Source organism: Antedon bifida, chromosome 5, assembly GCF_963402885.1.
Source record: "Antedon bifida chromosome 5, ecAntBifi1.1, whole genome shotgun sequence".
Lineage (NCBI taxonomy): Eukaryota > Metazoa > Echinodermata > Crinoidea > Comatulida > Antedonidae > Antedon > Antedon bifida.
Window position 1 is genome coordinate 20,555,075 of NC_136230.1, and position 13,832 is coordinate 20,568,906.

The following is a 13,832-nucleotide window of genomic DNA, read 5'->3' on the forward strand; positions in this document are numbered from 1 at the left end:
TAAATGCTAGGGCCTACATGCAAGTCAGGATACATCAAAGCATGAACCAATACAAAAAACACACAAATTCACCCCTCTTTTTATACAGTATATGTCTCTCTGTGTGTTTTTGACACAAACTTTCAGAGACTCGTTCATCATTTCATTTGTAATAATTTGCCTTTATTATTTTAATATTGTTCATACTCTATTCAATATATTAACAAATATATCCACGACACTTTATTATTTTATTTAGTCATCAAAGCATGCATTATGAATTGAAAATATTACATAATTGTTATTGATAGGACGTAGTTATGGGATGTTTCGTTCCAAAATCAATCAATCGAACTTTATAATGTACTAGCGCACGCGCGCGCAATATTCTTTGCTGCAATTACTTCTGTACGCTGTGCACATCGATATTTCACCGTAAAATGTGCAATTACATTTTTTTAAATATAAGAAAAAGTTTAAAGTATTTTCTTGCTTCTATACTTTACATGCATTAACGGAGACAAGTTTGACACAAATTGATCTGCATATCACGTGACTATAATCCAATGTCGTAACTCTTTATATATATGGCTCTGGCTATTGGCATCCAGAGCCATATATATATAAAGAGTTACGACATTGAAAATTAGAAGCCATTTTTGTGTCAAGGAATTCGCACGCTGAGGGCGCGCGTGTCTCTTTTGTATCAGAGCCATATATAGAGAGAGTTACGACTTCGAATGGATTAGAAGCCATGTTTGTGTCCAACTATTCCTATGTAGCGTATGGAGTTGAGTCTTTTGTTTTGAAAATGTATAACGTTCAAAAGGCTTTAATTATCGAATTTAATATCAAAACAATCAATTTGATTAAAGGTTTTTGTTAAAATAATAAAAAAATTATAAAGTTACTGCGAACATGATTAAAAACAACAAAAATAGCAATTTCGGAACGGCTCTGGTTGTGCGCTCCATGCACGCTCTACGCGTGCGCGTTTAGTTTGTACAGCGATTCTCTATAGTAATTCATTGTTTTTACATTTTGTTGTTTAAAAATCATGTTCGCAGTAACTTTATGATTTCGTTATTATCTTAACAAAAACATTTAAACAAATTGATTGTTTTGATATTAAATTCGATATTTAAAGCCTTGTGAATGTTATACATTTTTTAAGCAAATGACTCGACTCCATACGCTACATAGGCATAGTTGGACACAAACATGGCCGGTGTGCACACCACGTGACTTTCTAAAATCCGTGAACGCAATGCCGTAACTCTCTCTATATATGGCTCTGTTTTGTATCAGAGCCATATTTATAGAGAGAGTTACGGCATTGAATGGATTAGAAGCCATGTTTGTGTCCAACTATTCCTATGTAGCGTATGGAGTTGAGTCTTTTGTTTTGAAAATGTATAACGTTCAAAAGGCTTTAATTATCGAATTTAATATCAAAACAATCAATTTGATTAAAGGTTTTTGTTAAAATAATAGAAAAATTATAAAGTTACTGCGAACATGATTTAAAACAACAAAAATAGCAATTTCGGAACGGCTCTGGTTGTGCGCTCCATGCACGCTCTACGCGTGCGCGTTTAGTTTGTACAGCGATTCTCTATAGTAATGCATTGTTTTTACATTTTGTTGTTTAAAATCATGTTCGCAGTAACTTTATGATTTCGTTATTATCTTAACAAAACCCTTTAAACAAATTGATTGTTTTGATATTAAATTCGATATTTAAAGCCTTGTGAATGTTGTACATTTTTTAAGCAAATGACTCGACTCCATACGCTACATAGGCATATTGGACACAAACATGGCCGGCGTGCACACCACGTGACTTTCTAAAATCCGTGAACGCAAAGTCGTAACTCTCTCTATATATGGCTCTGTTTTGTATAGCGTTTTCCTATAGTTCATGCATTATTTTTAGATTTTTTTGTCTATGAAATAACGCTTATATTCCGTTTTTATTTTAGTAATTAATTTTATTAATGGTATTAATTTGGTAACATATATATATTGTGTCTATAATAACAAAAGAATAAATGCTAGGGCCTACATGCAAGTCAGGATACATCAAAGCATGAACCAATACAAAAAACACACAAATTCACCCCTCTTTTTATACAGTATATGGCTCTCTGTGTGTTTTTGACACAAACTTTCAGAGACTCGTTCATCATTTCATTTGTAATAATTTGCCTTTATTATTTTAATATTGTTCATACCCTATTCAATATATTATTAACAAATATATCCACGACACTTTATTATTTTATTTAGTCATCAAAGCATGCATTATGAATTGAAAATATTACATAATTGTTATTAATAGGACGTAGTTATGAGATGTTTCGTTCCAAAATCAATCAATCGAACTTTATAATGTACTAGCGCACGCGCGCGCAATATTCTTTGCCGCAAGTACTTCTGTACGCTGTGCACATCGATATTTCACCGTAAAATGTGCAATTACAATTTTTTAAATATAAGAAAAAGTTTAAAGCCTATTTTCTTGCTCCTATACTTTACATGCATTAACGGAGACAAGTTTGACACAAATTGATCTGCATATCACGTGACTATAATCCAATGTCGTAACTCTTTATATATATGGCTCTGGCTGCATCCAGAGAGCAGTCATTTATTAGGCATTTATTCTTTTGTTATTATTTATAGACACAATATATATATATGTTACCAAATTAATAACATTAAAAAAATTAATTGCTAAAATACGGAATATAAGCGTTAATTCATAGACAAAAAATCTAAAAATAATGCATGAACTACAGGAAAACGCTATACAAAATAGACGCGCGTGCCCTCAGCTTGCGAATTCTTTGACACAAAAATGGCTTCTAAACTTCATTGTCGTAACTCTTTATATAATGGATCTGGCTGCATCCAGAAAGATTAGTGAAGATTAGAAGCCATTTTTGTGTCAAAGAATTCGCACGCTGAAGGCGCGCACGTCTATTTTGTATAGCGTTTTCCTGTAGTTCATGCATTTTTGTTTATAGATTTTGTTGTATATGAAATAATGCTTAGATTCCGTTTTTATTTTAGTAATTAATTTTATTAATGGTATTGATTTGGTAACATATATATATATATTTTTTAAATAGCAAAACAAATAAATGCTAGGGCCTACATGCAAGTTAGGATACATCAAAGCATGAACAATCAATTATTACGCGCTTCGGACGAACAGGAGATTCTTGTGTTATAAGTTCTTTGCTTTAATCCATTCAATTTCCGACTCTTTCCAATAAATTTCTGTGTGCGCTCCATGCACGCTCTACGCGTGCGCGTTTAGTTTGTACAGCGATTTCTATAGTAATGCATTGTTTTTACATTTTGTTGTTTAAAATCATGTTCGCAGTAACTTTATAACTTCGTTATTATTCTAACAAAAACCTTTAAACAAATTGATTGTTTGATATTAAATTCGATAGTTAAAGTCTTTTTAACGTTTAGTTATACATAATACAAATTTTACAGTATATACAGTATTTTTGTTGTAAAACAATATATGATTTATGAATAATCATTCTGCAATTTTCTATAAAGCATTTCTATAGAAGTTTAAAGATATAATAGTATCATAAATCTATAAAAACCCGTAGGCCTAATTAGTAATACTGTATAAATAATCATAAATTCTATAAAACCATGGAGTATGATAAAACTTTTCGATTAATTTTCTATAAAGCAATTTCTATAGAACTCTATAGAGATATATAGAAGGCTATAACTTCTATAAAACATTTCTATAGATTGACATAGAATTAAAACTTCTATAGAGTTCTATAGAACATGTTTGTTAGGGTATTATAATAAAAGTGGGTAACGTAGGCCTCCCCACAGATAAGTTTTCCTTGATATACATTACCAATAATTAACTCATCGGCTTATAATTATTATTATCAATAATATTATCACAACATTACATAATTATGGCATATAAATTACGGTGAATGCACGAAACAATCAACTTAACAATATGGGTTTTTTTTTCAGTAAGAGCACACATAAGTCCTAAATTCCTATAATGGTATTTATCATGTTTCCACTTATAGACAGTTCCCACTGACTATCGACTATTTGTATAATATTATTTCATAGACAAAAAAATCTAAAAATAATGCATGAACTATAGGAAAACGCTATACAAAAGAGACGCGCGCCCTCAGCGTGCGAATTCTTTGACACAAAAATGGCTTCTAATTTTCAATGTCGTAACTCTTTATATAAATGGCTCTGAGAGGCGCCCCAGAATATGGCTCTGAGGAGGCGCCCATAGTGTCTCGCGCAGAGTGATCTCACTGGTAATAAGCCGGTTATTGGGGCCGAGTCGTCCCGCTACAATAATATTTTATATAGCCGAAGGTTGGATGTCAAACTACAATGTTATCGCAGTTTAAAAAGTGATTCTCAATGGAGAGGGAACCAACAAGATGGCGGCTGCAATCGACCAATCAGATATGCCCGACGCAGTACGCAATACTACACGCCTGTGTTGAGCCTATCTGCTGCGTGAGAAACGATACTCAACGCAGCATAAGTTAATATAAACGCATTATATGATCCTCTCGAATACAAAAAATGCTAGATTACCAAGAAATTATTCATTCTATTGCGATTAACAATATATTTAATTTTATAAAAACTTCACTGTGCTTTGACAAGAATATTTATTTATTTATTTATTTGGAATTACACCTTTAGATCGGTGGCACACTTAGCACAAAGGTGCATCCTTCACAATATAAAATATAACAATTAACAGAAAAGTAAAAAAAAAAAGGCAAAAGCAACTATCAACCCCTATCCTACCCAACCCCCGACCCCCCTCCCCCACCCCAATTTACATCGATACATACAGTAGATCATTACTTTACACAAATGAATACAAAACAAGATATAGTAAAGTGTATTAAATAAAATAAACTGATAAACACAGCTTATTACGAAAAACCCCACCAATCCCCCTCCTTCCCCCTCCCCCACTTTTTTTCAATTTACTTAATGTAGCAATGTAGATAACATTGTTATTGAGTCATGGAATTCAATGAATCATTTCGAAATTTCCATGCTTGTTTTAGGTATCTTTTACAAAAACTATCCAAAATATTTTCACACTCTTCATCAATTAAATTATCTGAGTATCCCAAAATATATTTAAGTTTGTCATTTTCATGAGAAGTATAAAAAGTATCAAACATATCTTTGCTGCCATTTCTATACATATCCACATATAAATTAAATAATTCCTGATTACGTATATTATTTAAAGCTGGACAATTAAGGATGAAATGATGGATGTCTTCGTCCGAATTTGTACCGCATAATTTACATTTTTTATTATTATCAATATTCCAATTTGCAGTTCTATCATTCAAAGGTAGAGTATTTGAACGAGCTTTAAATTTTAATGCAGCACCTTCAAAATTAGTTTTATCAATTAAGTAGTTTTCAAGTCCAGGTTTTGATTTTAATGTTTCATAGATGTGGAGACTTGATTTATTGTGTAATTCAATTCTCCATTCATCTATCATTATAGAGTTAAGTTTTCTTAAGATTTCAGAAATTGGAAAGTAGACTTCTTTATAATTTGAGAGAGTGGTGAAAATATTTTTGGATTCACAATTACACTTCAAGAGAATATCATTTATACAAGATAGAAACTTATACCTTAAGTCTTTAAATTCACAATTAAGTTGTAGCATTCCAATAAACATAATTTTTGGCCATCGATAGTTTTCCATCTTTATAATTCTATGGAAGTATTTCATACGAAGAGCGTTATGAATCTCGGTAATTGGAGACCAACCAAGCTCTCCATATAAGGCGGCACAAGGTGTATTTCGAGGTGCTTTTAAGATATAACGCGCCATTTGGAGCTGGAGACGCTCTAGTTTATCTACATCTATTCTACTTAAAGAGCACCATACTGAACAACCATAGTTGATAGATGGGAGAACTATCGATCTCCACAGAGTATCCCCATAATATACTCTGTTAAAGTTATCAAAGCTACTGATAATTGATTTAACGTACGCTATTAATCTTTGACCTTTTTTTATAACATTCTCAATTTGTATATGGTCATTTAATTTACGAGAAATATGTGGTATATATATATTAGATTATTATTTTTTATATTAAATAATGTTTTTGAACACATTTACGGTCGCCATCTTGTTGGTTCCTCCTGTTGGAATCACTTTTCAGTCTTTTCAGTACGCCCTCTAGCCTTCGGCTTATTACATCTCTCTGTCCCGCTACCAAAGAACTTATAACACGGGTTTATAAGTGTTATAAGTTCTTTGCCGCTACCACTTCTTCTACTTACGGTGGGGGAAGGGGGTGGGGGACGCATGATATGCCTATATATCTAGTTACGTCATCATATGGATCGTATTTTACTTGCGGTCCGGTCATGTATCATATTTGCTACCACCAAAAGATGGTTGTGCTGCATCGTATATAGTAGTACTGTACAATTATTAAGAACAGTATAGTATAGGTATTATAATTAGGCCAATTTATCAAACATTTTGCAAATAGGCATAGCCCTATGCTGACAAATAAAATATTTATTTATTTTTCATCCGCCAGAGCAGGTATTGTATGATTGCACTGTACACAGCCACCGCTTACGCGATGCTGCTAATAATGCAGCAACATACAGAGTGGGGCCCAAACAAAAGGGTTCCAGGACGATTCGGCCCTGAGACTATTCGGCCCGGGTCTATTCGTCCACATTCAGAAAAAACCAATGATTGTTAATTATAATGTTATACAGTTTATACAGTTAAGCAATTATGTATTTAAATGTAAATAATTATTCTGATACTGTCGTGTTTACAAACGGTATCGTTTTGTATAAGTTTAGTCAAGTTTTTTTCCGGGGAATTTGGTGTTTTGTTTGCTTATAAATGAATAGGCCTAAAGAAAAAAAAAGATACATTAATTAAAATTCTTGTCAAAGTCAATAAATTTAAGTGGGCCGAATCGTCTCAGGGCTGAATAGTCCCGGGTCGAATAGTCCCGGGCCGAATCGTCTCAGGGCCGAATAGTCCCGTTACCCCCAAAAGAACCACACTGTACTGTGTACGGGGAACAGACGATCAGGAACCACGGACGATCAGGCCCACACTTTAAGACCATGGGCCCAACAAATAAGACGATTGGGCCCAAATCTGTCGCGTTTTATTTTGGTCTCAGTAAAACCAACTTTTGAATTTTTTTTATGGCGCGCGCCAGCTTGCCATAGCCTAGCTATGCTTTTTTTATCATATTGGTTGTGTTTTTTCAATTGATTGGATTTATTGCGTCACGCTATTTTGTATTTGCTGCACTAAATACATTTTCGTGATCATTATACATTTCGTGATCGTTTTTATATCAGGTAGGCCTACTGTAGATTATTTTACAGTCTGGATATTTTTAGACAATGAGTATTTATTATGCTAATCATATACTGTATTTAATTTACTTTATTACAGGTTACTGTTATTGTAAAAATATGATTGTTTATAATTATACTAATTAAATTGTGGGAGAACGTGACTCGTGACAACAAATGAGTTTTCTTGGCCTTTTGAATTGTAAAGAAATGCTTTATTCACATGAAAGCAAATAAAACAGAATAACAGTACAGATGAATGTAATTACTGTGATAAGAACACAATTCAAAACCTGAATCAAACAGACATATAACATTCTAATAACTTACAATACATTCACTAAATGTGCAAAGACAAATACGTTATACATGAACACTGTATATCTAATTAATGAATAGTAAATCGCCCACCATTTTATTATGCTTTTATCCATATTGTCTTGTCAATACGCTACGGTAGATTACTCTTTTCTCAATCTACATATTATTTTATAATATAATATGCCTACCCTAAAACACATACTCTGGTATATCCCCTTGTATTGTAGGCATAGAAAGACGTTTCATTGGTAATAAATACTCTGTTACTATTATAGACTATTTTAATTATTTTTACAATGATTTTCAAAGAGAACACATTCACAAACTTAATTGTTGCAACCTGTAAAATGAATTGAAAACAAAAATTATATACATTAGGCCTAAATAAACATTCATCCCTTATATATACATAACAAATATTGACCAGAACCAATTACAGAGTTTAAAAAATTGTTCAATAAATGTTAAATTGGAAAACGTCGAAAATGTATCTAGCCAGAACATATAGGCCTAACTCCCGACAGAAGTAAAACGTGAACACAACCGCAAAAGCGTATCAGAGACGCTCCATACCGAATACCGGATTTTGATGTTTATCGGAACCAAAATAAAACGTGATCGATTTTACCATATTGAACACAAGACTATCGGGTCCTGCGCTAAGACGATCAGGCCCAACGAATGAGACGATCAGGACCAACATGATTCCTAACACATGAGACGATCGGCCCAACACATGAGACGATCGGCCCAATGCTGAAGACGATCATGACCACATTTTCTGGGCCTGATCGTCTTGGGCCCGATCGTCTGACAACCACACTGTACGGGTACAGGTCAACTCGGCCCTAAACCGTCTCGGCCAAAGTCATGTCGGCCCAAAGTCAAGTCGGCCCAAAGTCAACTCGGCCTCACGTCATCCCGGCCTCAAGCCAACTCGGCCTCATGTCAACTTGGCCAAATACTAATCAGTGCTAATCAAGTGCTAATACTTATTAGCTAATACTTACTTATAGTCATCGTATTATTTATTCTACTCAGGTACAAAACATATCTCGAAATTGTTAACAATTTTGACAATAAAGTTATCTTGTATCTTGTATACTAATAGTTAATATTATAATGGCAGGATTAGTAAGGTTAGGCCTACACATAGGGCCTAAGCCTAGACAAAATATAACGGAAAATTCAATATAATAATATACAATAAGTCGTTTTTTCATTTAATTGATATGTAGTATTTATTTAATAAATATTAATATTAGTTGTGATGTTATTGAATGTTAGTCTCAATAGGTATGTGTTTGTTATGTACTGTAGATCTAGGAAATATTCTTGGATATAGATAGATATTATTAGATTACAGTAAAATAAAAATGTTTATAAAAAATAATATATTTAAAATTATTTTATTATTTTATCAATTCGCTTCGAAAAAAACTGAAAAAATGACAATTCTGTGAGTATCAGTGTCTGGATCTCAATGGAGATACAAAAAAAAAAGGCGAAACCTAAATCAAAATAAAGGAATAAAAAAAAATTAAACAAAAGAGGCACAAGCTGGTGAATAGAGGGTGGAGAAAGTAATGGTAGAAAACAAAGAAGATAGCTTGGTAGATATCAACAATTTTGGAATAGAACTTTGAAAAAACAACTTAAATAGTGGTTAATATTGAGACTTAAATTTAGGTAGTCAATGGAATAATTTTACCGATTTGGGAGGATGTTTCTAATGTTCTAAGTCCAAAAGGTTTTGTGGTTATAGTACAGTAATTCCCAGTGGTTTTCTTTGTCTTTGCGAGTGTTGTCGCTCCATTTGACATCGTGGTCTATCGTAATAACTCTGAAATTTGCAATCGAGTGACCAGCTGAATTAAAATGTTTGGCTACAGGTTGATTAAGCTTTGATGTTTTGATAGCTGATCTGTGTTGTGTTATTCTCATATGGAGCATGTTTTTTGTTTCTCCAACATACTGTTTACCACAAATATTACAGTATAAGAGATAAATGACGTTTTTGGTTAGACAATTAATTGATTGTCTTATCCAAAAAATGCGGCCTGTTTGGTTACTCTTAAATTTTTCAGTAGAGTCAACCAATGAACAAGCTTTGCAGGATTTGCCGCAAAGGTGACTTCCCAAATTTTGGCTGTCGTGAGAGTTATAATTTCGCTTTTAAATTTGGATCTATCACAAAGGTTGGGAGGTCTACAAAATGCCATTATGGGTGATCCAGAAAAACATTCCTGAGACGTTCTGTGGACTGTAGAATGGGCATATGTTTCTCAATAATAGCCCGTAATGGACCTAGGGTGATAGGTTGTGACCAATGGCACTCTGGTCGAATTTGTCTGACGTGGTTTGTACGTCGGAGTTTGGCAGTGAGGAATATCATTTGCTTTCTTTATTGCAGTTTTGATGTATTCCTTCTTTTAATTTCGAGACAAGATGTTTGTAATTTAAAATGCATGCGTTGGCTCTTCCTTCGTGAGGGATATACTAGTATACAACATTGAAACATCTAATGTAGCCAGAACAGTATTATTAGTTAAATTTTGAATTTGGTTAATTTTACGGATAAAGTCCGTGGAGTCCTGAATGTATGAAGGCAGATCAATCACATATGATCTAAGTAAATCATCCACATATTCAGAAATTTTCTCTGTAACATTGCCATTGCCCGAAATTATGGGTTTACCAGGATTGCCTGCTTTGTGGATTTTTGGTAAAAAAGTAAAATCTGCCTAGAACTGGATTGACCTGTGCCAAATGAGGTCCAATCTTGGGATCGATGGAGTGTTTTTTTACCATCATAGAAACACATTTAGCTACCTTATCTGCAATTTCAGGGGTGGGATCCATTGTAAGTTTACGGTACGGTTAGGGACTCTACTTCATAAAACAACGGTTTTTAGGTTTCCACGAACGCTTTGGTTTAAGTTTGTTAACATTGCCTTCGTTTTGCGTGATGTTGCTGTCTGAATCAGCAAAACATTTAATGTAATTGTAATCTTCTGGAGAAAGACTCCATATCCAAAGATAGTTAATGTGTGCCAACCTGCCTTGGTTTTGGGCAGAATTTAATTCCTTGGGGAAAGAAGTCCGAAAGAACCTTCTGCAGGGTTTCCTATAAGCCCTGAAGTCATCCGAAGGTAGAGTCACTTGTGTTGAAATGACCAATCCTGAGTTTGTTTTAAAACTTGGATGGGAGAAGTTCTCTTTTTAACTTCTTATTTCTAGGGTGAATTTCAACGTCAAACACTTTGATGCTTTTGCGGCAATTGCCAATTTGAATCTCATTGAGTTGACAAGCATTTTTGAAAAGGACAGCGTTCCAACGAGAATGCATGTCATCATCTGCGAATGGAATACCAGATGTGACATGAAATTTGAGTCCTTTAGGGGGCCGAATGTTTAGAACGGTGTTTAAGAAAAGTACATAAATGATGACGATACCTGACACGTTTCTCAGACGTAGAATTTACGTTTATATTTATAAATACGAAGGTAAATTACTGAAAATGATGCCAATGCTGTGGGTATCAGTGGCTGGATCTCAATGGAGATACAAAATTAAATAAACAAAAAGCTAAATCAAAACGATAAGGTAATACAGCCAGAAAAAGTAGCAGAGCTTTCGGGCAACACTAGACCTTCATCATATGTGGCACGGACAAGCCAAACCAGTTGCTTGTCGGTAATCCCCGAACTGAGATACAGCCTAGAATACCGTAAATCTTCTAATTTGAACCCTGGGCTATTATTCAACATTATCTCCTTATTCTCAAAATATGGCTGCATCATAAACGACCAGTCTTCATAATGTAATTTTGTCAATAGTTTTTGTGACTCTAATATTAACCCCATGGGTTACTATTAGAGTAGTGGGTTATTATTATAGATAGACTTATAAGGTGGGTTACTATTAGAAGGTGGGCTACTATTAGAGTGTGGGTTACTATTAGAAGATTTATGATAGGCAAAATCATGTTGACAAAAAAAAAACTGACTACTGGTTCCTATACAAAAACTAACCACGTCATGCGTGCGGTAAGGTAACCATGATTAATTACAATCAGTTCCAGCGTCCTTTAAAGTGTCTTTTCGAAATGTATCTGGCGCATACAAAATAGCCTGACAGAAATAAGATACTCCATACAGAATACTGAATGTTGATTTTATCGGGACTAAAATAAAACGCTATCGATTTTATTTGTCACCATTCGAACACAAGCGGGCCCTGTGCTAAGACGATCGGGCCCGCATTTTCTGGTCCTGATCATCTTGGCCCCTTTGCAAACTCCCTCTTTTCAAACTCGTCCCAACACAGTCACCCCTTTCAAACTTTCCCTATGCAAAGTGGCCCTATTCAAACACTTCGCAAGGTTGCCCTTATACTAGCCTAGTGGTGGGTTGAATTTGTATGGCATGCTCTTGCCGTTTGTTGTATAGTCTCAACTGTCTTTTGAAATGATGTGACGAAGGGGCAGCTTTGAAGAGGAGGATTGTGTTGGGAAAACATAGACATATTTTCACTCTTTATTCAGTGAATCCCTCTGGTACACAACATTTTTTTTTAAATTTATTGTTTTTCTTTAGTTTGTTGGTGTTGATTTATTAAATGAAGTTTAAATTGATGAACCATGATGACTGTTTGGCCTCTATTACTGGACATGGACAGAGATTACTGCAAGAAAGTGTTGCGTCGTTTAGAGTTGGAGGCCTATGCAGGTGTTGTCAGTGCTTTTCGTGCCCAAGGAACTTTAACAAAAGAGAAAAGAAAACTTCTGACAGAAGTTGCTACTGTGCTGAGGTATTATTTATTTATGATTTGATGTCTTATTTCAGGCCCGTAGCCAGGTTTTATGGTTCAGGTGAACCCACCTTCATAGCGAACCCCCCTTAACCGGCTGCAAACCCCCATCCCCGATATGCCCAATACCCTCAAATATCTCAAACTGATAAAATTAGGGTGTTCTATTTTTAGGTATCTCTATATTTTCTGTAATTGTGTCAATTGAGAGCAGAGGACTCGTTCTTATAGTCAGGTCGCTTAGCACTTTTTTTGTGCACTTTGTGACAAAAGCACCAAACTTGGCAGAAACCTTCTTTAGGACCAATTCTAGAAGGGGGTGCCCAAATATTTGAACAATTGACGTCATTTTAACTTCATGAAAAATTGTAAGAAATCAAATAAATATGGCAAGTTTGGTATCAGATTAAAGCTTATGACATGTAAAATACAACTATCATAATAGTATAATTAACACAAGCATGTGAAATATATTTTGAACAATGTAATGACATCATAACAATATAAACTCGGGTAATAAATAAGTTTGTAAACAATTTTAAAAGTCTTGCATTTTTCAAGTTTGGCATCAAATTAAAGCTTATGATTATATAAGTTGCATGAACACACTGAAAACAATATAATGATGTCATTGCAACCACACCAATTTTTATGTAACTATGCAGAAGGGCAGCTTTTTACATTCACACTTTAGTAATTCTCTACAGACTTTGGATGCCTCAGGTAGTTTCCAAACTGGCCTCCACATAGGACTACTGTAAATTAAAGCAGGGGTCCCAAGTTCAAAAAGTTAATTCGCAGGAGTTTTTTTCGTATGGTGGCGCTATTGCTCCCAAACCCTTCCCACCATGCATCGCGCACGCTATTTGCGATATATAAACCTTATGCGAGGCATATTTTGGGCCGGCATTGTTGCAGTGCTTTTCATTGATTTTTTAAATAAACAAGTTCGTTAATCGCCTAATAATTGCAAATTAATATAAACAGGGAGTGCCTTGTTCATGTCTTTATTATTGTCTCGCGTTTTGATTTTTTAACCAAGGCGCCAAGCCTTTCCAACAATGTGTACTAGGCTAGGCCTACCTCATGAAAAGCTAAACACAATACTTTGGATCTGAGGATTTAACAAGAAAATTACACCATTATACCCAATTTGGTAACAAACAAAAGTGTAATTTTCTTCTCTGCTACAGTTGAGTTCTGTTTGGTTTGCTTATTTGTTAAAATATTTTTTACACTATAATTATATTATGTTGTAAATTGTTTACCGCAAATTCGACGAAAAACGTGACTGAAATT

General features: G+C 34.3%; 1 protein-coding gene across 2 annotated transcripts in view; it reads left to right on the forward strand.

The window, feature by feature from the left end:
• The first annotated feature begins 6,494 nt into the window (after window positions 1-6,494).
• Window positions 6,495-13,832, forward strand: part of LOC144843746 (BRCA2-interacting transcriptional repressor EMSY-like) — a 100,380-nt gene continuing 93,042 nt past the window's right edge. For both annotated transcript variants that reach the window (XM_078700671.1, XM_078700670.1), the window contains exons 1-2: window positions 6,495-6,614; window positions 12,320-12,533. In XM_078700671.1, the coding sequence (XP_078556797.1) occupies window positions 12,364-12,533 (170 nt within the window). In that variant the 5' untranslated portion in view covers window positions 6,495-6,614; window positions 12,320-12,363. The remainder of the gene's footprint in view (window positions 6,615-12,319; window positions 12,534-13,832) is intronic.